General features: G+C 39.2%; 2 protein-coding genes across 11 annotated transcripts in view; one reads left to right on the top strand and one right to left on the bottom strand.

The window, feature by feature from the left end:
- NSD3 (nuclear receptor binding SET domain protein 3) overlaps window positions 1-10272 on the bottom strand; it is a 101407-nt gene extending 91135 nt beyond the window's left edge. For 7 of the 8 annotated variants that reach the window (XM_033104177.1, XM_033104181.1, XM_033104183.1 and 4 more), the window contains exon 1: window positions 9761-10272. The gene's annotated coding sequence lies outside the window, so the exon portion shown is untranslated. The remainder of the gene's footprint in view (window positions 1-9760) is intronic. The other variant, XM_033104178.1, reaches the window with a different exon arrangement.
- Window positions 10273-13853: 3581 nt separating this feature from the next.
- LETM2 (leucine zipper and EF-hand containing transmembrane protein 2) overlaps window positions 13854-22414 on the top strand; it is a 29199-nt gene continuing 20638 nt past the window's right edge. For 2 of the 3 annotated variants that reach the window (XM_033104207.1, XM_033104206.1), the window contains exons 1-4: window positions 13854-13938; window positions 15375-15455; window positions 16637-17084; window positions 18159-18302. In XM_033104207.1, coding sequence (XP_032960098.1) covers window positions 15409-15455; window positions 16637-17084; window positions 18159-18302 — 639 coding nt within the window. In that variant the 5' untranslated portion in view covers window positions 13854-13938; window positions 15375-15408. The remainder of the gene's footprint in view (window positions 13939-15374; window positions 15456-16636; window positions 17085-18158; window positions 18303-22414) is intronic. The other variant, XM_033104208.1, reaches the window with a different exon arrangement.

Genomic DNA, 22414 nt, shown 5'->3' with positions numbered 1-22414 from the left:
TCAGAGCAAAGCAAACCTTTCTTAAAAATCAAGCCATACTTTCTATAGGGTGACAAGTGTGCTACAGTTAATTATATAGGTATAGCATAATCTCTATTAATAATTAATAATTATTTTCTAAAATAAAGTATTTCTAAATAAAATTTGGATGAAAAGAAATGTAATTTAAACCACATACAACACTCTCTCAATAAAGGCATCTTGACTAGACAAAATGCTTTTGTAATTCAAAAAATCCACTTCATACTTTGTTTCATAAAATTAAACTTTAAATGGCAGGTTTTCTTAGCATAACAAATATGAGCATCTTTTCAGGAATAGCTTTCTAAAATTTCACTCACGAATAGATATAAAGTATATCTCAGTCAATTACACCTCAATATAGCTAGAAAGAAAATTTTAAAAATGATAGTGACTATAAAAAAGTAGATATCACACAAGCTGTTGTGTTCTTGTATTCTGTACTACTCTTTAAAAACCACAAGTAAAATGCAATCTTTAAAAACAAAGCCTTTCGGATATTGCTGGGAGTTTAAACTGGTTCAAACCTTTCTGGAAAAATTCTAAAATTGATTGTGATGATGGTTGCACAATTCTGTGAATATACTAAAAACCACTGCATTTGTACACTTTAAATGGGTGACTTGTAGGTATATGAATTATTTCTCAATAAAACTGCTATTAAAAAAACTTTCTGGAGTACAAATGGGAAATATGTGTCACAAGCTTCTGAAATGTTCAAATCTTTTAAGTAATTCTACTTCCAGGAATTTATTGTAATAAAATAATCACAGTTGTTTTAATGTGTAAAGATGTTAATCAAATTATAATATCCCAAAATTGCAAACTGCTTAAAATACCATCAATAGAAGAATGGTAAGAAGACATAGCACACCCTAACAATGAAAATTATGTCAATTTTTAAAATCACATCCTCAAAAAACAAATTATTTCACAATAGAGCGCATTACAAAATAATATTAATGTACAATTCCAATTTGAAAAAAAACACCTATAGACGTAAGAAAAAAACACTGGAAGGACATAGAATAAAATGTTAATAATAGTTACTTCAAGTTGGTAGGATTTCAGGTGATTTTAATCTTTATTATCTTACTGGTTTTCAATTTCCCTACAATAAACAATCCTTTCATAATTTAAACATAATAAATGTTATTTTTAAACTAATGGCCACTTTGGAAAGCACAAATTTTCCATCAAAAAGTAAAAACTAACAGGGCCATCAGCATTTCTTAGAAGGAGTTGTGTGTGTGTGTGTGTGTGTGTGTGTGTGTACACAATACCTTAACTAATACCTTACCCTTAGTACCTCAGTGCCTTAACTACTAATTGTCACCCAATAAAATAAATTCTAATGATTGAGGCTTAATTGTCCAGGTGATAGCAACACAGAAACCATGAGATGACCAAAAGCATATTAACACTACTTCATACACAAACCCAAACTAATGATTTTAGATTTTAAAATTAATTCTATCAAGTATGTTTGCTTCTACATTGGAAAACTCAACATCCTTGCAGCGGATAAATTAACAAGGAATATATTTAACCTTCAGCCAGAATAAAAAAAATAATACCATTCTACTGCATTACAGATGGGAATTCAAGGATACAGTCAAGCACAGCAAGAAATTTGTCATCATAATCAAACATGAAATACTATATTTATAAATAAATACTATATCCAAATACTAATATATTTGGATCCTACAGAGATCATAATGAAGGAGACAGCTTAAAGTTACAAAATTATAATAACCACATAAAGGCTTTAATCTATGTATGTAGAGATGTTATAAAAATGTCTTAGGGCCGGCCTGGTGGCTCAGGCGGTTAGAGCTCCATGCTCGTAACTCCGAAGGCTGCCGGTTCGATTCCCACATGGGCCAGTGGGCTCTCAACCACAAGGTTGTCAGTTCAATTTCTTGAGTCCCGCAAGGGATGGTGGGCAGCGCCCCCTGCAACTAAGATTGAACACAGCACCTTGAGCTGAGCTGCCGCTGAGCTCCCGGATGGCTCAGATGGTTGGAGCGAGTCCTCTCAATCACAAGGTTGCTGGTTCGACTCCCACAAGGGATGGTGGGCTCTGCCGACTGCAACTAGAAAACGGCAACTGGACCTGGAGCTGAGCTGCGCCCTCCACAACTAAGACTGAAAGGACAACAACTTGACTTGGAAAAAAAGTCCTGGAAGTACACACTGTTCCCCAATAAAGTCCTGTTCCCCTTCCCCCAATAAAATCTTAAAAAAAAAAAAAAAAGATAAACGACTGAAATTAAAAAAAAAAAAAAATGTCTTAAAGTCCTCACTGCAGTTTTACGCAAATAAACTATTCGGCAGATGGGAGAGGGGGAATTCAACTTTTCTGCTATCAAAATTCTTGAAAGTCAACATTAAATCTTTCCAAGCATACATGAAAATAGGCTAGGAAGCCAGGGAAGCACAGTCAAGTAAGTAAGTTTCTTCAGTTTCAAAAGAAGTCTGAAACCTAGCCAAAATACAAAAAAGGTAAGAATCAAGAGGCCCCGACAAGGAAGAGTCAAACATAGATCGTCATTACTGATTATTTCTCAGGTTAATGCTTTTTGAATGGTTACATTAATGTGAAAGCAAGAGAGGCAAACTAGTTTTTGTAAAATAAGTTATTTAAGTTAGGAGATTATTAGTATGGCAAATTTGACATTTTCTAAGCAAAAATCTAAAAGTTTAGAGTTTGCACATTAATCTAAAACCAGCAGTCACTGAATCCTATCAAAAGTGCGAGAGATGAACTCTGAATAAACATTTTGTATAAAATGGCGTGATTCTTGCAGAATTTGGTTTTTTTTTTTGTTTCACATTCATTAATAAAGCACCAAGATTTCAAATCACTAAATGACTACACTAACGTTAGGAAGCTATTATTTTTGTTTAGATAACCCTTTTGATAATAACAAATAAAAATTGATCATTCAATTTTTACATTTGCTGACCCTTCGTGGTTATTAATTTTTCAGGTTACTTTTCAGCATATTTTTATCCCTAAAGTTCAAATACTAACAAGACAACACCAGCTAAACCAATGGTGCTATCTCTGCAGCTTTTCTTAAAGGGCTTATTACCTAGGTGGGTACTACATGATGTTCATTTTCTAATTATTTGTTTATATTGTACATTTAAGTTTTATGCTCTTTATGTCATGTTTCACAACTTAAAAGTTGTTTAAAATGCTTATTTTTTAAGTTTTGGGTTTTTTTTCCTTATTGTTGTTTAATGTACGGCTTTCTTAAGACTCCACAGCTAAGAGATGTTAATAAACAAAAACTCAATAGATAAAATACTGTCTTGCTATGGCCAAAATGCCACTGGGCAAGTCTCCATATGACACTTCCTAATTTCCTTCTTAATCCCAAATCAATTTGATAAACTAAATTTTGTCTTACCCACAAAAATCCCGTGAAGCCACACATTTCTTAAATTTAAAATAGGTACAATGCTTATATATGTCAGGAAGCTTGTATACAAGTCACACCAAAATAAGAAAAGCATGTCCTATGGGTAAAAAAATACTTTATCGTTACATTAAAAATTAATGTTTAATTGTCTATTAAAATAAAGGTAATGTAGGCTACGAAGAAAAGGTCAAGAAACACACACCCATACATATAGTTTTAATTTTCTAAAAGGGAATCAGACAGAAATCTGAAAATATTATTCTACTTAACATGGTAGTCTATTTGGCCTGAGCTCCTGAAATCTCATTTTCCATCTTTAAATTACGTTAAATAATTCTTGTGCTTTTCAACTTCACATTAAAAAAGAAAAATGTTCAGTTACTGTGTGAGGATTCTATCCAACATCACAGAAGGTGTAAAATAAATGCAAGGTATTATTAGATAATAATATTCATACATATTTATGGTTAAAATGGAAACTATACGTATATAAAAATTTTTCATTTTCCTGTTCACTTTCTCCTCAATATAGCCTTAAATCTAGATGAAAAAGGGAATCTAGTAGGAAAAGTTATCACTATAGAGGAGCCAATGACACAGATACATCTAAAATTTTCAAATAAGCCAAGAATCCTTTTTCAAAGAGCTTTTCAAATTCAAAACCTTGTCAATAAACAGACGTACTTTAGGAGTAACAACATACATCCAATAAAAAACTGAACATTCTCTAAATTCATAATATTTAAAATATGCCTTTTACCTTCTTTTCTTTTTTTTAATAAACAAAGTTTTATTGGGACCCATTTTCTCTCATTTTACTTTTTCCCCTTTTTCCGCCTCCCCCCCCCCCCCACCCCCCAACTCCAGTTCAAGCCGTTGTTTCTCAGTCTAGTTGTGTAGGACAACAGCTCCCTGACCCATGCTGGTATTATGAGCCTTGCGCCCCCCACAGCTGAAGCAGTTGGTTGCCAGTCGTTGGTCTCCGGTTGTTGGTCTCGCCACTGGCCAGCCAGCTGGCACCAACAAGCAACCTCGGCATTAGGAGCATGGCGCTCAAACCACCTGAGCCACCAGGCCGGCCCACCTTTTTACCTTTCCATGACACACAGCAGAGGCACAACATAATACATAAGTGTTTAAAAGTACTCATTAAATACTTACCCTGTTTCCCCGAAAATAAGACCTAGCCAGACCATCGGCTCTAATGAGTCTTCTGGAGCAAAAATTAATATAAATAACCGGGTCTTATATTAATTTTTGCTCCAAATGACGCATTAGAGCTGATGTGCTGGCTAGGTCTTAGTTTCAGGGAAACACGGTAGTAAGGTCAACAATAAAAACCCAAACTCTGTAAGCTTTAAAAAACGTGTTACGTAGTCATAGTATAATCATACTATATATAATCATAGTATATCATAGTAGTCATAGTATAATCAATTTCTTAAATTTACCATTATTAATATTTGTAAAAAGATTAGCTTGCAGAAATGAAGCTCACCATTCACTGAAAACTCAAATGCTGGACATGTTTAATAACAAAGGAATAAATAATCTTAGTTGCTCTTTCAAATAGACTCTACTTTTAAATAAAACTAAAAACAGCATTGCATCAAGAGGCAGATTTTATGGATAGATACCAAATTCTAAACCTTTTTTTTTAAAGCTTTAATGATTTTAACTTTCTAATGGTCTAATACAGACTTTTTGTTTTAAAAGAAACCATGTATAAATATCGTTTGTAACTTATTCTTGATAGACAAAAATAACAGTGCCTACTAAGATTTTTTTAAAACTTGTTTTCAATTAGGTATTTTTTAGCTCATTTTAAAAATCTTACCAATGTCTCAATTTTCTTTCCAAGTGGTTTTCCAGGATCATGACAGACCTCTTATTTTTTCATTTCATTGTTATCTTATTTCATTGATAACTTTATTAAAATAGGAAAATTCTGCTCCAAACCTCTTTATTATAGAAAACAGAAACTTCAAGATACTTGGACATGATTCATTTATGCATGCAAAAATATTTTGTGCATATGCTATATGTACATACTGAACAAAGTATGAAAAAATAGGAAATCCTTTGCTTCACTGCAGCTAAATCTCCTTGCATTCATTATACTAAACGTGCCTAACCTTGAGTATTCCCCCTCACCTTGAGCTTTCACAGCAAGTTCAAATACTTTCATAACAATTAAGTAATGCAATGTGTAAAGAGCGAGGTAACAGGGTTCTCACTAAAGCCTTGAACTTAACTTCTCTAGGCCTCAGTTTTCTCTCTCGTAAAAAAAGTTGGACTATATTTCTTCTATTTAAATAGACTTTTAGGGACTTAATTCAGGTCGTGCTCTATTATTATAATAGTAAAAACCTGTTAACAACCTAATGTGAATCAATATTCCAAAGAGTAGAATACTATATGACCCTTAAAAATGCTGTAGATCCATATATACCCATTAAAAATGATGTCCCAGATAGCTTGTTAAAACAAAAATGCAAAATGCAGATCGTATGGCCCAATATATGCATTTTAAAACAGATATACGGGCTGGCCCAGTGGCTCAGGTGGTGGGAGCACGATGCTCCTAACGCCGAGATCACTGGTTTGATTCCCACATGGGCCAGTGGGCTGCGTCCCCTACAGCTAAGATTGTGAACAACGACTCTCCCTGGAGCTGGGCTGCCATGAGCAGCCAGGAGGATGCCACCGGCAGCTTGCTGTGGGCTACCGTGTGCGGCCAGGAGCAGCCGGCAGCCATCGTGAGCGGCCAGCAGCCAGCGAGAGCTGCCGTGAGCCACCGACTGACTATAGGCGACCAACTGCCTCAGCTTGGGGGGAGCGCAAGGCTCATAATACCAGCATGGGCCACGGAGCTGTGTCCTACACAACTAGACTGAGAAACAACAACCTGAACCAGAGTGAGGGTGCGAGGAGGCAGAAAGTGGGGGGAAAAAAACTCAGAAATACATATACCGTGTTTCCCCGAAAATAAGACCTAGCCGGACCATCAGTTCTAATGCGTCTTTTGGAGCAAAAATTAATATAAGACCCGGTCTTACGTTATAGGAAAATAAGACCAGGTCTTATATTAATTTTTGCTCCAAAAGACGCATTAGAGCTGATGGTCGGCTAGGTCTTATTTTCGGGGAAACACAGTATGTACAGAAATGTTCTAGGACACACAAGAAACTTCCAATGGTCCTCAGGGGTGTTAATTTTTTTAAAACCTCTTAGCCTTTTATAATATTTGAGAAAAACTATTAATGAATACATATTATTTTAATGAATTAAAAGAAAAACTAAAAGTACAGTTTTGCTGATCTAGGTTCTATAATTAGAAAAGACCTTGGTTCAAATACTGTCCTTAAACACTTAACCTCAATTTCTGCATCTGTACAAAGGACTTAATAGTACTAACCTCATACAAACGTTGGAAGGATAAAAGCATGCAAGACACTCAGCATATACATTTGTAAGAGGACAACTACAGGCAGCTACAACTATGATTATTATGAATGTTATTATAAACTCCAGAAACTGAGTGTGTTTAAATTCAGATTTGACAATTCACTCAAGGATGACCAATGTCAAAGGAAACCAATTTCCTTTGTCCAAACTAATTCAATTAGATCAGTACAAGAACATATTAAGGTTTTAAAAAATCAATCACAGGTAACAGGTGGGCTTATGGATATGGTAATGTCTGGATTTTAATTAAATATCATCTACCTATTAGGTTGGTGCAAAAGTAATTGTGGTTTAAAAGGTTAAAAATAATTGCAAAAACCACAATTTCTTTTGCACCAATCTAATAGAATACATAGAAATACTTTTTTTAGTTATTCAAGCTTCCAACATCAGTTTATTTTAACATACAATTTCTCATTTTCCTAAAAATTTATGGCACTGATAGTTCATGCACATAATTTACAATTTAATTATAAATAATACGTCAAATGAAAGGAGATATAAAATGAAAATCTCCATAAAATGAATCTCCATGAAAATAAATTCCAAGAAAGCTTAATGAATGGCTTTTTAAATGGAATTTTTTCTCACAAAATTTTAAAAAATTCAGGCTGAATATTATCAAATCAAAATACTCCAAGTTGTAAATCTGGCCTTTATACTAAAGTACTCTCACAAAGTACCACTCTAACAATAGTTTATTTAATTTTTCCAAGAGGCTATGAACACATCCTAAACTTCTATATAAAACTGAAAAGATGCTGCATTAAGGTAGATTAAATCAGTATCTAGTACAACTGGTTTGAGTCCATATTACAATTTTAACAAGCCTTCCATGTATTAGAGAAGTTTTCAATATCAATATGATGGATTAAAGTTTAGATCACCCCAATTACAATTATAAAACAAAACAAGAGGTCACACACATATTTAATCCTTTTCAATATGAAAATAAAAGAAGCTCCACATAATTAATCCACTGTAAACTTGTCAGGATTTAACATTTGCCCCCACAAAACTTTAGAATAGTAACTATTTCAAATTACACAAGTAGTTACATTGACATTAACGAGTTACTACAGCTTTCCTGAGAGTGACCTGAAGTTCCCACAAAAAAAAAAAATCGGCACCTCAATGAGGCTCTAAAAACTGCATGCCTACTTCATAGATCATTGCAGTGTGCTGAACTAGCATCTGGAGATTGTATTGAGCTAGCTACATGAAAGCAAAGGGAAGGGATGGAGGAGACAGAGTTATAAAAAAAAAAGAAAGAAAACACTTCTTAACACACCCGTCGCCTATAAGCAAAAGCTATCAGAAACACCATTTAAAATACTACACACGTTTCTAATTTTCTAACAGTCAAACAGATAATCTACCGCAAGCATATCTTCCTATCCCCTCACCCCCACACAGTGCTTTGCCAATAGCACAAGCCCAAGTAAAATAACCGATGCAATTTCCTTGTTTACTTAAAGAATTGCAAAAAACATGTTGACTGCTTCCGAGTCCCCTGCAACAAACGAATATTTAAACGACTTCTGATGGTCATTTTTGAAATAACAGAGTGATAATGAGTCCTTCAGCTAGTAAAAATATAGTCTTAACTTTACAAAACGGGTTAAATTTTACATTGCAGTTCATTAGCATGCCTTGTTTGCAACCAGAAGAGGAAAAAGAGGTGTATGTGTGTGGGGGGGGAGGGGGGTTGAGCAGTAAAACACACAAAATGGAAAACATCACTACCCTCCTTTGGTGGTTATGAATAATTTTAAATGACCTCAAGATGGAAGGGAAGAGTTCATGAATAGAAAGAAAGGGTTAACCATATGAACTGGCCCCTTTCAGATTCATACTGATGTCGGAGAGAAGGAATTTATTTACACTGCAGTGTCTGGGCAGCAAACATGGCTGCCCCTGCCCCCTTTAAATCTGAATTGTCTTCACTCCCTCACCAAAAACATCAAATTATGGCCATGTCTCTCCCTGTCTTGCCACCATAACACTAATACATCTCTTCCCTCAAACAGTAAAACCCACACCTCCCCATTTCAGAACAATCATAACACCATAACCCATAACTACTAGCTTCTCTATTCTCCAGCCTTGAAAGAAAAGGCACAGAATACACACAAATATAGGAACAAAAGGCTTTCCTTTCCTAACATTTTAGCAACCCCCTGCCCCTTCTCTTCTTCTACTCTGTAATGCTTGGTCGGTAGTTCTCATCCTTCTCAACATTCAGTTCATTTCCTTCCCGATCCCAAAGCTAGGTTTTCCAGTTTCCTGAGTCTATTTCCTATCTTCCTTTTGCATCCTGTCTCAATCATTTATCATCCCTTTTCCTAATCCACCTTTCCCTTCACTTCCATTCCCTCGTTTCTCCCTTTGATGCCCATTTCTCCACCCAATTCTATCTCTTCCTCCAGACTCTCCTAGTGCCACCCTCCACCCCCAAACCTCCCTATCTCTCAGTCCTCCCAGGTCTCTCTAACCGTCTCCAAACCTAACTCTGCTCCCCTTTCCCTGCCCCTCCCCCGTTCCATCTTTATCCCCGCCCCCATCCCACCTCTACTCCCAATTCCCAGCGCCACTCCATCTCTTATCCCAATATCCCAATCATACCTCCCCTGCTCCACATCCCCTCCACACATCCCCTCCTTATTACCTGCTCCTCCTTCTAGACTCCCCTCGAACCCCTGCAGGCCACCCGCTGGCCCTCCCATCCCGGCTAGGGTCTCTCTCCCAACCCGGGTCCCATGCCTAGATTGCCGCCTTCTCGTTCCCTCCTCGGCCCTTCCTTCCAATACACACAAACGCATACGCATTCACTTTACCTTCAGTTTGTTCCATTCTAACCCCCCGGCCGTGTCAGTACGATCACAGGAGAGACACGGAGGCCCGGAGTGGGGCTCGGGTGCGGGCAGCCGCCGGGGCCGCGGGGGAAGGAGACGGAACCAAACTAGGCCGCATGAAATCCCCGGGCTAGATTTCCCCGGCACCGGATGCCTCTGCCATGGCGGCGGGCACGGAAGACGGCCACGGCCGGGCCGGGCCGGGCGAGGAAAGGAGAGGAGGAAGGCTGCGGGAGGTGGGGTAGGCAGGGAAGGTGGAGGGATGGGGGGGTCGCCGCGCAGCCGCTGCTATCAGAGAGGAGCCTGTGCCTGGCGGCCGGGTCGGGGCAGCAGGGTCCTCGGGACTCGAATCGGCCTTCGCACGCCTCTCCGCGGCGACCAGTGGACAGTTCCCTTAGGCCTCCGCCGCGGTCCTGGCAGTAGCTAGCTATCGCCGCCGCCCGCTCCCGCCGCCGCCACCACCGACACAAAGCCCCACCCCCACCCCGACTCTCTGAGCGCAGCCGCCGCCAAATCTTCAGCCCCGTATTGGCTACTGGCCGCGGCGTCTGCCGGGAAATGCAGTCCGGATTTGGGGCACGAGGGGCAAAAGGAGGAAGAGGCGCGGCGGCGGGGCGAGGAGGAGGGGCCGCAACGAGAACCAGAAAAGTGAGCAGCCCAGGAGTCTAGACGAGAAATGAGACCGCAGGCGATAAAGGCAGAGGGACGGGAAGGAATGATGAGGAGAGCGCAAAAAACGAAACAAAACAAGCAAACAGAGAAAACAAGTTAAAGGTAGGGCCTGTGAGGTAAAATTGTGCTCGTGTTATTAACAGCACATATTAAACACCACATGGGACTCCTCAGTGACATTGCTATACAGTCCCTAAGTGTTACAAATAACCTACAAACGTATGTTTGGTTAAGACGACCAGGAAAGAGTATAACAGTTTATGTGCCTCCTTGTCTGTCTTCTGTCCGCCTGCCTGTCAGAGAAGAGTCAGACTCTTCCACAAGGGTCTGCGTCTGGACACCATGGCAGGAATTTCAGACTTGAGCCTTGGGGGCAGTCTCCCTTTCAGACATGTATGTTTCAGCATGATGCCCCCCCCCACACACACGCTCCCCATTGCAAGCATTAGAAGGCCTTGGAGGCATCTCGTTCACTGTGGGGAAGCGCTGACCTCCCTAATGGGCACCGGCCCCGCATGCCTTCTTCCTGCTCGATCTGCGGGCCCGGAGGCTTGTGGGTAACCCCGAGGACGTCAGAGCTGACTGTACCCTGCACCCGAGGGACCCAGAGGGCTCGGTGCCCGTCACGTGCCTGGGCCCTCTACTGCTCGCTGCCAGACTTTCCCTCCGAGGGATGTGAGGTCATTTGTCCTAGACAGTTCACGCAAGAACGAGAGGAAGAAAAGGGAGTCAAAATTCTCTGCAACCCTCTAGCCCTCCACATCCTAGGAAATTTATGTTAATAGAAGGTCTTGGGGATGTGATACAGTAAATTAGTCTTGCAGGAGTGTGCAGATTTGGTGGTATTTCCTGGGTACTGTTAATAATAACTAAACATTGCGGTACAGAGAATGTACAAACAAGCAGCAATCAAATGAGGAAACCAAAACTCTGCTCTCTGTTCTGGGAATAAACAGCCATATCACTGCTAGACATTATACTCTCCATAGACGTTTATAATGCTGGATCTATTTGGTACTGTTACAAGAAATTTCTGGTATCTTTATCTTTAAAGACAAATAAGAAAAGATTCTTACAGATCAATTATTTTAATGATTACTGTTAGTTTTTAAAAACATAACTCTGTTAATGCTAAGGGTGATATTCAGAATTAGCATTCCCAGTACTATTCATTATATATTTCTAAATCTGTTTGTGTAGTACCTATGCTTTGTGAAATACCAAAAGGTAAAGGAATCAATATAAGCACGTTTTTGTTTGTTTTACATGTCTTCTTGGAACACAGACCTCCAAAGGGCAGGTTTTGAGCTTATTTAAGTTTGATTCTATCTCCTGGGAAAAGAGGTTAAATTAGTCTTTCCCCCCTGTGATTCTTTCTACCTTCATCCTTCTTTTCCAACCTTCCCATGTTTACCTTGTTTTGTGGATAAACTGTTGCCTTGACCTGACACCTGGATTTTCCTCTTGAGGAGAATCTGGTAAATTGTCCCCTGAGATTTTATTTTAATTTGCTTCTAAAACTATGCTGACAAGAGTTTAAAATTAATGTGAAGTAGACGCATTGTCTCTTCCTGCAAAACATTAGAAAATACATTGTTAATAATATTTGATCTGGAGCCATATTTAGGGAAGTGGCCATTAAAAATAATAATTTACCTTTTTAGCATCTAACATCTTCTGAGGTTCAGAATATGCTTTCTCTTCTCCACAAAAAATGAGCAAACAAGTCATTAAGACAGCAATCTAACACAATTCTCAGGGCCAGAGTTATGAAGAAATTTGTTTTGTTTCTTTTTGTAGATTATATCTAAAACCTCCTTAATGATAAATCATTTATTCTGAAAGTCAAAAAATCACCAGTCTTAATAACAGAAGGCAGACACTGCTTTGAACAAACGGATTCAATAAGAAAGATTCTTAACCCTTCTCTCTTCAGAATAGGATTGCTGACATGGCTGTGGTAGAAAATCTAGCTCATCTTTCAAATACTGGTCTTGGAATTGTTCATCTGGTTTATGAATACTTAATGGTTTCAACTGTGCCGGGTTGTAAGTGAATACAATGCATGAATAAGAATATTTATCGGTATAAAATGTCTCCCAGGGAATTGAAAGGAATATTTTTGCATCCTTTATGATCTTTTCCAGAAAAGTACAGGTACATGGTAATGCTGTCATTAGTTTATGACATTAATGTAAAAATTATACTACCTAGCCTTTTAGAGCTCAAAATTGACCATCAGGAATTTTCAGGGAAGGAAACGTAAAAAGACCAAAACCTTTGTAGATTTTGTTAATTCTAGTAAACGTAGACCGTGAAGTGAAACCTTTTGTGCAAAGTTGGGCATCAGACATGCACAAAGGGCCCTCTAGTGGCCAAATTGAAAATTTTTGTCTGTTTTAACAGTTGATTCATTTAGTTATTAGCTGAAAAATGCTTTGCGAATTAAAAGCAGCCTTCATTTAAAAAAAAAAAAACTTGAATTTTAATACCCGCCATCTTTCATTCTTACAAATGTGCGGCCCAGATGGGTCAAGTCCGCGGACAGCACACATGTTAAAAGAAGTGTTTTCCGTGAGACAGCTATTCCCTTGATATCTGGTGTTCAAGTAGAGCTACTAAAATTTTGTCTTCCTTCTAGAGCCAGCCAAATAAAATGGACGGATAGAGATGACTGGGGAGCGAGAACATTTCTAGATCTTTCACTTCCCCAAAATGGCTCAGTTCCCCATCCTAGGAATTGAAGTGTCCCCCAAACCTGTCACCGCACAGCTACAATAATACATTTTAAATGTTGAGATTTCTACAGAAAGTACTGGTTATAAACAATACCTGTTAAGAGAATATTTTAAAGCCATTTCTTTAGTAGAATTCAGATTGCCATATGAAGATTTCACAGCATTCCAGTCTTGGACCCTGAAGGGAGAGGAATGTTTTCCTTTTCATTCCCGCCCTTTCTGCCACTCTCTTCCCACTGCTCCCCCCACGCAGTTGCGCAGTTGGAAGGGGCGGAGGAGGGAAATACAAGAAAGTGATGTAATTCGTGACTCCTAGATGGTTACCATAGCTACTATCTGGCATATTACGCTATCGGTAGGGTAAGAGCTTCTTCAATGTAGCTTTCAATGAAGGGTTTTCGGAGAGTGTTAGTCCACAACCTACAGTGTGTGAACAAGCAGAAAAATGTCAGTCTTGGGCTCTCCAGCACAGACTCTCCTTAAACTAAACCCAGTAGGGAAATAAATCATTTCGCTGGTGGGAACCAGACCTTGCTGCCCCCAGGGCCGCCAGCGCGAAGGCTGCCCGCCTTTCCCAGAATTTGACAGCCCATTGGTGGGTGGTCTCGTCACTCAGAGTGACGTCACCAGTGAGGAAAGAGGTGGAGCCATAGAGACTAGGCCTCGGGCCCTTCTAGCTTGGGGATGGGGGTAGATCGGGAAGGAACTGGAGGACTGAGGCAGCCGTTCCGGGGAGCCGGCCCAGAGGAGGTAGGGGTGGGCGGGTCAAATCCTCAGGCTGTGCCTTGGGAGACCGTGCCTGCCTGTTTACCTGCGGAGCGGAGCGCGCTTCCTCAGCATCTTGCTCCTCCCATCAGCGCTGTTTTCGCAACATCTTCCAGTTGCCCGCAGCGCTCTCACTCAGCCCTTGACCTCGTCCCCTGGCCCGCCCAACAACTTTGGAGCTCAGCCTCCATTCACCCTCCTTCCGTGCTTTGCTTCCTCTTTCTTCCGTACCCCGCGCCCTGCTTCTTGCCTACCTTCCATAAACTCGGATCACCAACAAGGTGCGTCGCCCCAGTGCCTGCACCACCCCCGCACCAAAATACAAAGAAACACCCCGCACCCGACCCCCAGACCCGACCGCAGTAAACACAGTCCATAAACACAGCGCGCACAAAAGCCACAGGCAGAGGAAGCCGAGGGCGCGTTTTCCCCGGGTGCCGTCAAGTGCCGGAAGCGAAAGTATCCGGGGAGCCTGCAGCCCCCGCATGTGTGGGCGTGGGCGGTGCGTAAGCGCAGGCGGAGCACGTCGCCGGCCCCGCCCGCCTGGGAACGGTTGACCGCAGGCCTGGCTGGAGTGTCAGGGGGGCAAGAGAACGGCTTGACCGGGGGAAAGGGTCAGGTCTCCCTCCAACATGAGACCACCCGCCCTTAGTCTAGGTTCAGATGTTCCAAAGTATTATTTGAACTCTTGATCAAAATGTCAGCTCTGTGGTTGAGGTTTCCGTCCAGGAGAGACCCTGGTACTTCCCTCCCAGCTGCAGGAAAGCAGAGTTGACACTTTGAGATACTAAGGCTCGTTGCTGTCCTTGGCTGAAAAGCGCCACCGGATGGAGAAAGGTTTTGGTAAATTACTTGAAGTTACAAAGCTGAGTTTGGACGTTGTGGAGAATGACTAGCACAAAAGCGGTTTACCTCGACTTGACAATTAATAGGTACCGCGTGTATCCTCACCGCTACGTAATGAGATTAGTGAGTACTTTAAATCTTTAAAGTTTAGGGCAGCTTGGCTAAGTATGGAAAAAAAGCTAATTGAAAACAAATCCAGGATATTTATTTTCTACCTATATTTTTAGGTTACTAATAGGTGTGTCTGGCTCAGCTTCTTGAGTACTTTGGCAACCACTCAAATAGATTACTAGGTACTATTGACCAGAAATCAAAATGTCTTTGAAGACCACATCACCCTCATGAACATCATCATATTTAAAGGTCATTTCTATCTGTTGGGATCCCAAAGTACCATCCTCAAATCCATGAATCCAATTTATTCATGATTGTTGGAAATGAACTTGAGAGAGATTTTACACCTTGAATAGAATATGCAAATATTTTACCCTTGCAGTAAAAACACTTATATCCTGATATCCTTATAATGATGTGTTTTTAAAATACTGAATTGTTTACTTATTCCTTCTGCCTAGGTCCCTATGTTGGCTAGTTGAGACAAATATAAATATGGCCTTCTACAATTATACTACCTTCTTAGCTATTGCCCGAACGAGGTAAGCCTTGGAATTTCTCCCCTCCTCCCAATATTTATATGAACCTTATGCTTCTAGATGGAAAAGATATATGTAAATGGATAGGCTTAGTACACAATTAAAGCTTTGTTGGTTTTAACTCTGTTGGTTTTTAGGAAGCTGACATTTTAATGTATTTAAACATCCCAAATTTTCTGTATGCTTTAGAACTCAGGCTGAGTAATTTTGTACATGTGTAGTACAGGTAAGATAGAAGATGCAACGGTATTAGAGTGACACCTCTGTAATTGATGAATGTTACAAGAGGCTCTTAGATATAGAAAGGAGTAAAATGGCTGGCAAACAAGTCAGTCCTAGGGCCTGTACCTGCAAAGTCTGTTATCACTTATTCCAAAGAATATTCACTGAGAACTTACTATGTGCCAGATACATTGTACATTTTCCCTTTTGGCCATTCAAAAAGTGTTTTATCTTGTCATGCTTAAAAAACAAAGAATGGACAAAGCCATCTCTTTGCCAAAAGCTCTTTGCCAGGAATTTCTTTGCCTACATGATCTTATTTTTATTTTCAAACAATCTGATATGCTAGTTTAACTGAAGATTGTGAGCTGCTGCAAAACTAGAATGTAGAGATCCCTGGCTGGGGTTCTCAATTCTAGTTCTTATTCGTAATGTTCTTTGGGAATCTTAGGTAAAGGTGCGTTTTGACTGTAAGTGCCTCTCATTTGAGGGAGTCCATGGGCACAGCATTATGTGCTGTGTTATGTGCAGTATTATGTGATTGGTTAACCCCCAAGAGACCATGAAGTTTCTTCAAACAATATTCCTGTTGAGTAGCTGAAAACACAAGTCTTCTACCAGTTTTATGATAATAGAGACAGAACTTTCAAACATAATCCCTGGCAGGAAAATGTTTGCTGTTAGATTTTTCAAATGAATAGTTGCAGTTTCTAACTTCTAATATTAGAAGTTTGTAACTTCTAATATAATGCTTCTTAGCAATTAATTTATTACTATTTGTCCTAGAGTATATATTATTCATCCATAAAGCATGCTGTTGAACTGGGATAAAAAGTTATCTTTCATTCACTAATGAATACCATCTGCTTGTTTTATTTTAACCAGATATAGTATCTATTTCTTTAACTTTTAAGTTTGTAATAATTTGTGCTCAACTCAGAGGATGTTGCTCTTTATTCCAGATTCCCTAGCCATTTTGTCCATCCTACCTGCTCTTCTTATTCCCCAGCACTTGCATTTCTTCACTTGCCAGATTCCTACTTAACATATATGAAGAACTGTGGAAGCAAGAAGTACTCCTTTCCTAGTCAGTCAGGCAATAAAGTACTTCACTTACGAACTAGGATAATACAAAAGCTACACACATCAGCTTGCTGGCTACAAGATGTCCCTGGTAAACCTCCGCTGGAGCAAACCCCCAAAAAGCCACAGGTGACAAGCCCTCAGCCCACAAAAGAAACGGGCACGAAGACTAAGGAAGAAAAGAAATCTTATAGACAAAAAATTATGGATGAACTTAAATATTATTACAATGGATTCTATTTGCTTTGGATTGACACCAAAGTTGCTGCCAGAATGGTTTGGAGGCTGTTGCATGGACAGGTGCTGACCAGACGAGAGAGACGAAGGGTAGGCAAGAATCACATTTGAGAAAGAAAATCTAAAGTTAAAGTGAACTTTTTAGGAAGCAAGTTTTAAACTCAACTTAAAATTCATTTTAAAAATCCCAAAGTAGGAATACTAACTGATGTAATTAACCAGGATTTCTTACTGAGTTTCATACTTGTCTGCAACTGACTTGCTGTACAACTTTAGGCAAAATTCTTAAAATTTGTATATATTTGCCTATAGAATGGTTATAATAGTGTTTTCTAATCTCTCCAAGGAGTTAGGAGGCTGCAGGTTTGATCTGTACGCATGAAGTACAAACTGTTGTTAATATATTAAGCATATACATTTTAAAAACCAACTTTAACAGATACTAAGTTGTTAAAGTACGGACCCCTAAGTTAGATGAAAGCTAAGAGATACCAGTAATATGTTTTGAAAGTTGTAGATTGCCTTGAGGGTATCCCATAAATATTACTTCAGAAATATGGAAAAAAGAGGAAACCCCACCTTTCCATTTTATAAACAGGTGCAGAAAATGTCTTGTGTGTTTTGTTTTGTTTTTAAGATTTTATTGGGGAAGGGGAACAGGACTTTATTGGGGAACAGTGTGTATTTTCAGGCCTTTTTTCCAAGTCAAGTTGTTGTCCTTTCAATCTTATTTGTGGAGGGCGCAGCTCAGCTCCAGGTCCAGTTGCCGTTTCTAGTTGCAGGGGGCGCAGCCCACCATCCTTTGAGGGAGCTGAACCAGCAACCTTGTGGTTGAGAGGACGCACTCCAACCAACTGAGCCATCCAGGAGCTCAGCAGCAGCTCAACTCAAAGTGCCGAGTTCAATCTTAGTTGCAGGGGGCGCTGCCCACCATCCCTTGCGGAACTCAAGGAATTGAACCTTGTGGTTGAGAGCCCACTGGCCCATGTGGGAATCGAACCGGCAGCCTTCGGAGTTAGGAGCATGGAGCTCTAACTGCCTGAGCTACCAGGCCGGCCCCTGTCTTGTGTTTTTAACACTTTAAGAACCAAAGTAGGTTTTTAGTTTTTTTGTTTGGGGCATGTCCTAAAATGCTGAATGTTGCATATGCATTTAATTCTTTAGCTATTGAGGACTTGTGCTGACTTCTTCCGCCTGGTTCCATTTGCGGTATTCATAATTGTACCCTTCATGGAATTCTTATTACCAGTGTTTGTGAAACTCTTCCCAGAGATGTTGCCATCAACTTTTGAAAGTGAATCCAAAAAGGTATGTAGGATTTCTTAACTTTTTTTCAGAATGTTTATAAGAGTTTATTTGAGCCAAAACTGACAAAATATGCCAGGGAACAAGATCTCAAATGCTCCCAGATTTTTAAAACTTAAAAAAAAAAAAATTAGTAGACGTATTTTTTTAGAGCATTTTTTACGTTTACAGAAAAATTGAGCAGGAAGTACAGAGAATCTCCAGATATCCCTTCCCCCCATTTCCCCTATTACTAACCTCTTGCATTAGTGTGGTTCATTTGTTACATCTGAAGAGCCAATATCTATACATTATTATTAAGTAAAGCTCATACTTTACATTAGGGTTCACTCTTTGTGTTATATACTTTTATGGGTCTTGACAAATGTGTAATGTCGTGTATCTATCATCACAGTGTGCTACTGCCCTAAAAATTCCCTGAGCTTCACCTGTTTGTCCCTCCTCCCTCTTCCTTCAACCGGTGGCAACTGTTGATCTTTTTACTGTCTCTATAGTATTGCCTTTTCCAGAATGTCATATAGTTGGAATCATATAGTATGTACTCTTTTCAGACTGACGACTTTTACTTAGCAATCTGCGTTTAAGTTTCCTCTGTGTCTTTTCCTGGCTCATTTCTTTCTGTCACTGCATAATATTGCATTGTATGGATGCACCACAGTTTATCCATTCGCCTATTGAAAGACAATTATGGATAAAGCTGCTAAAAATATCCACGTGCAGGTTTTTGTGTGGACATAACCTTTCAAGTCATTTGGGTAAATGCCTGGGAGAGCAATTGTGGGTTTGTATGGTAAGACTATGTTTAGTTCTGTAAGTAATTGGTAAACTGTCTTCCGAAGTAGCTGTACCATTTTGCATCCCCACCAGCAATGAATGAGGGTGCCTGTTGCTCCACATCTTCATCAGCATTTGGTGGTTTTGGTGCTATGAATATGAGCCATTTTAGGAGGTATGCAGTGCTCTCTAAGTGTTATTTTAATTTACAATTCTCTAATGACACAGGACACTGAGCATCTTTTCATATGCTTATGTGTCATCTGTCTATATTCTTTGCGGAGGTGTGTTCAAATCTTTTGCTCACTTTTTTTTAAAATTTAAAAACAATTTTGTTCATTTTAAAGCAATACAATTCATTGTAGAATAAATTTGAGTACGCATATAAGCAAAATGGAAAACAAAATCTACTCACAATCCCATCACACATCAACAATCACAGTTAACATTTTGATATCTCTCCTGCCAGTGTTCTCTTTATGTATGTTTTTACAAATAATGTAACTTAACTCTCAATTGCTTTTCAAGTTCTTTTTCATTCAGTAACACCTTGTATATCTTACCTTTTGTCATCAAGCATCAGTGTGCATTTTAATTACTGATTATTATTGTGAGTCTTTATTTTGCTCACTTTTTAATGGTGTTCATTTTCTTACTGTTGAGATTTAAGAGTTATTTGTATATTTTTGGATACAAGTCCTTTATCAGATATGTGTTTTACAAATACTGGGGGTGCCAAAAAAATGTATACATATTTTAAGGGCTGTTATCTTAAAACGTGTATACATTTTTTTGGCACCCTCTGTATTTTCTCCCAGACTGTGGCTTGTCTTTTCATTCTCTTAACTGTGTCTTTCACAGAGCAAGTGTTTTTAATTTTAATGAAATACAACTTATTGATTTTTTTCTTTCTTGGATCATGCTTTTGATGTTATATCTAAACACTCATTATCAGACTCAAAGTCACCTAGATTTTCTCCTAGGTGTTTTAGCGTTTTGAGTTTTACATTTAAGTATGATTCATTTTGAATTAATTTTTAAGAAAAGTTTAACATGAGTGTCAAGAATTTTTTATTTTTTGCATGTGGATATCCAGTTTTTCCATCACCATTTGTTGAAAAAAACTCTCTCTTCTCCATTGAACTTTAACTCGTTTTTAAGTGATGAAAAATAAAGCAAACATAGATCAAGTATTACTGCAGTGCCTAGTTGAACACTAGGCATGATTTATTCAGCCAGATGGACTGTTTAATGCTTATGAGTAGTTCCTGAGAAGAGGGGTACTCATTTGATAGTTACTGTGAAGGTGACAGGCTAGAGAACCGAGGTAGCGCCTTCATTCTCTTTATTCTGTTTATATCTTCATACCATACTCTACTAGACAGTGATGTGAAGATATGAACACAATATTACAAGAGGACAAAGAGGGTAACTTTTAAATCAGATTGGAAAATGTTTCACAGAAGATATAACTATGAAACTGAGATTTAAAGAGTGGTAGAATTTTGACACAGTATTTGAAAGACGTTCTGGATAGAAAGAGTTACACTTAAAATGGCTTAACGGTATAAAAGAGTATGATATAACCAGGGACCACTGATTGGTTCTTTACATTTGGGATACAAGGGCATCAATGGCAGAAGATAAGATCTTCTCATTTTATGTGATGTGTTGGGTCAAGTTGGAAAGCATCTGCCATCCTAAGAATTTAGACTTTACCTTTGACAGTGGTAAATAATGGAAGGTAAATTTCAGCAGAGGGTGGTGGGTAGCATGATTAGATCTGTGTTTTAGAAAAAGTAATTTTGCTGGCAGGAAGGATTGAAGAGGACAGAGCCAAGGGAGGGACATCAGCCGAATGCTGTTGCAATAGCATGAGAGAAATGACGAAGCCTAAATTAAGAACATGGCATTAGAAATAAAAACTTGAATACAGATTTGAGATACACTTAAGGGGTAGAATCAAACTGCAATATTTAACTGCCTGGCAGTGGTTTAATTTCCTTACATTAAAAATAATCAGGATCTAGAATTAATACAATGGCATTCCAAAGAAAGTGTTAGTGAATGCAGGAAGATGGGGGAATAGAGGAGGTGTTTTATCTAAATATTCCTCTTTCCTGAACACCACTCATTCCCTGACCATACATATATACATACACATCGTGGCCATGGGCCTGGAAAATACTTTCTTGTTTCTTTGTTCCATGAAAAGAGAGATAGCAAGCAAACGATAGAGCTAGCTTTCTCTTTACATCAGATCACAGTACTATGCATTTCTCTCATTGTACTTCTCCATTATACTCTTACGTTAATGTGTGGAATTAGTGGATTATCATTAGTCACTAATGTTTGTTTCTCCCGTTAGCCTAGAAGTTCCATGAGGGCAGGAATTCATATCTGTTTTTGCTCATTTTATCTCCAGCCCCTAGCAAGTGGTAGATGCTCAATAAATAGATGGATATGGATATAGATGAATGAAATGGAGGACTAAATGGGTTCTAATCGTGGCATTTCCATTGTGCAATTTTTTTTTTTGTCTGAGTCTTTTTTTTTCCCCGTTCTTCCCCCTCCAATTCAAGCCGTTATTTCTCAGTCTAGTTGTGTAGGACACAGCTCCCTGTATTATGCACACAGTAGCCTACGGGCAGCACACAGTGGCCTTCGGGCTGCCCACAGCAGCCTGCAGCTCACACCAACCTCCAGCTGCTCACGGCAGCCCAGCTCCAGAGAGAACTGTTGTTCACAACCTTAGCTATAGAGGGCGCAGCTCCCTGGCCCGTGTGGAAATCGAACCAGCAGCCTTCCGTGTGGGCGCTCCAACGCCCTGAGCCACCTACCCAGCCCTTGGCTGAGTCTTTTAAGATCTCTCTAAAAACTAATGATTGCTATCGATGGGTGATCATTAGAGTCTTTTGGGTAGCTTAAAAAATATGTATCTATATAACTATAGATATCTATATCTATTACTGTTTCACTGCACCCCCGAGTCCTGACCGTAGTTATTTTGAAAATGGTTCCATACTGTATTTCTCATGATGAACAAGGATTTAGAAATTATGGTCAACATAGTGTCTTAAGAGTATACACTTAATTCTCTTCTGTGTAGTACTTTGTTCATATGTTGTAGCCCTTAACTCATTGTATTGTAATAAATTGTGTCTGTTTTATATTACTTAAACTATAGCTACTTTGCATAGAGTTAATTTCCTAGTTATCCTTATTTGTGACCCAAGCAAAATCCAGGGCTTAGCTAGCAGCCTAGAAGATTTGCATCAGGTTAAAAAATTAGTATCTCATTCTAATTAATGATAAAGCCTCCCATTCAGGGGACATTTTGG

The sequence above is a fragment of the Rhinolophus ferrumequinum genome, chromosome 4, assembly GCF_004115265.2.
Source record: "Rhinolophus ferrumequinum isolate MPI-CBG mRhiFer1 chromosome 4, mRhiFer1_v1.p, whole genome shotgun sequence".
NCBI classification, from domain to species: Eukaryota; Metazoa; Chordata; class Mammalia; order Chiroptera; family Rhinolophidae; genus Rhinolophus; species Rhinolophus ferrumequinum.
The sequence above is the reverse complement of the archived record's forward strand: the minus strand, read 5'-3'. Positions and strand labels throughout refer to the sequence as shown.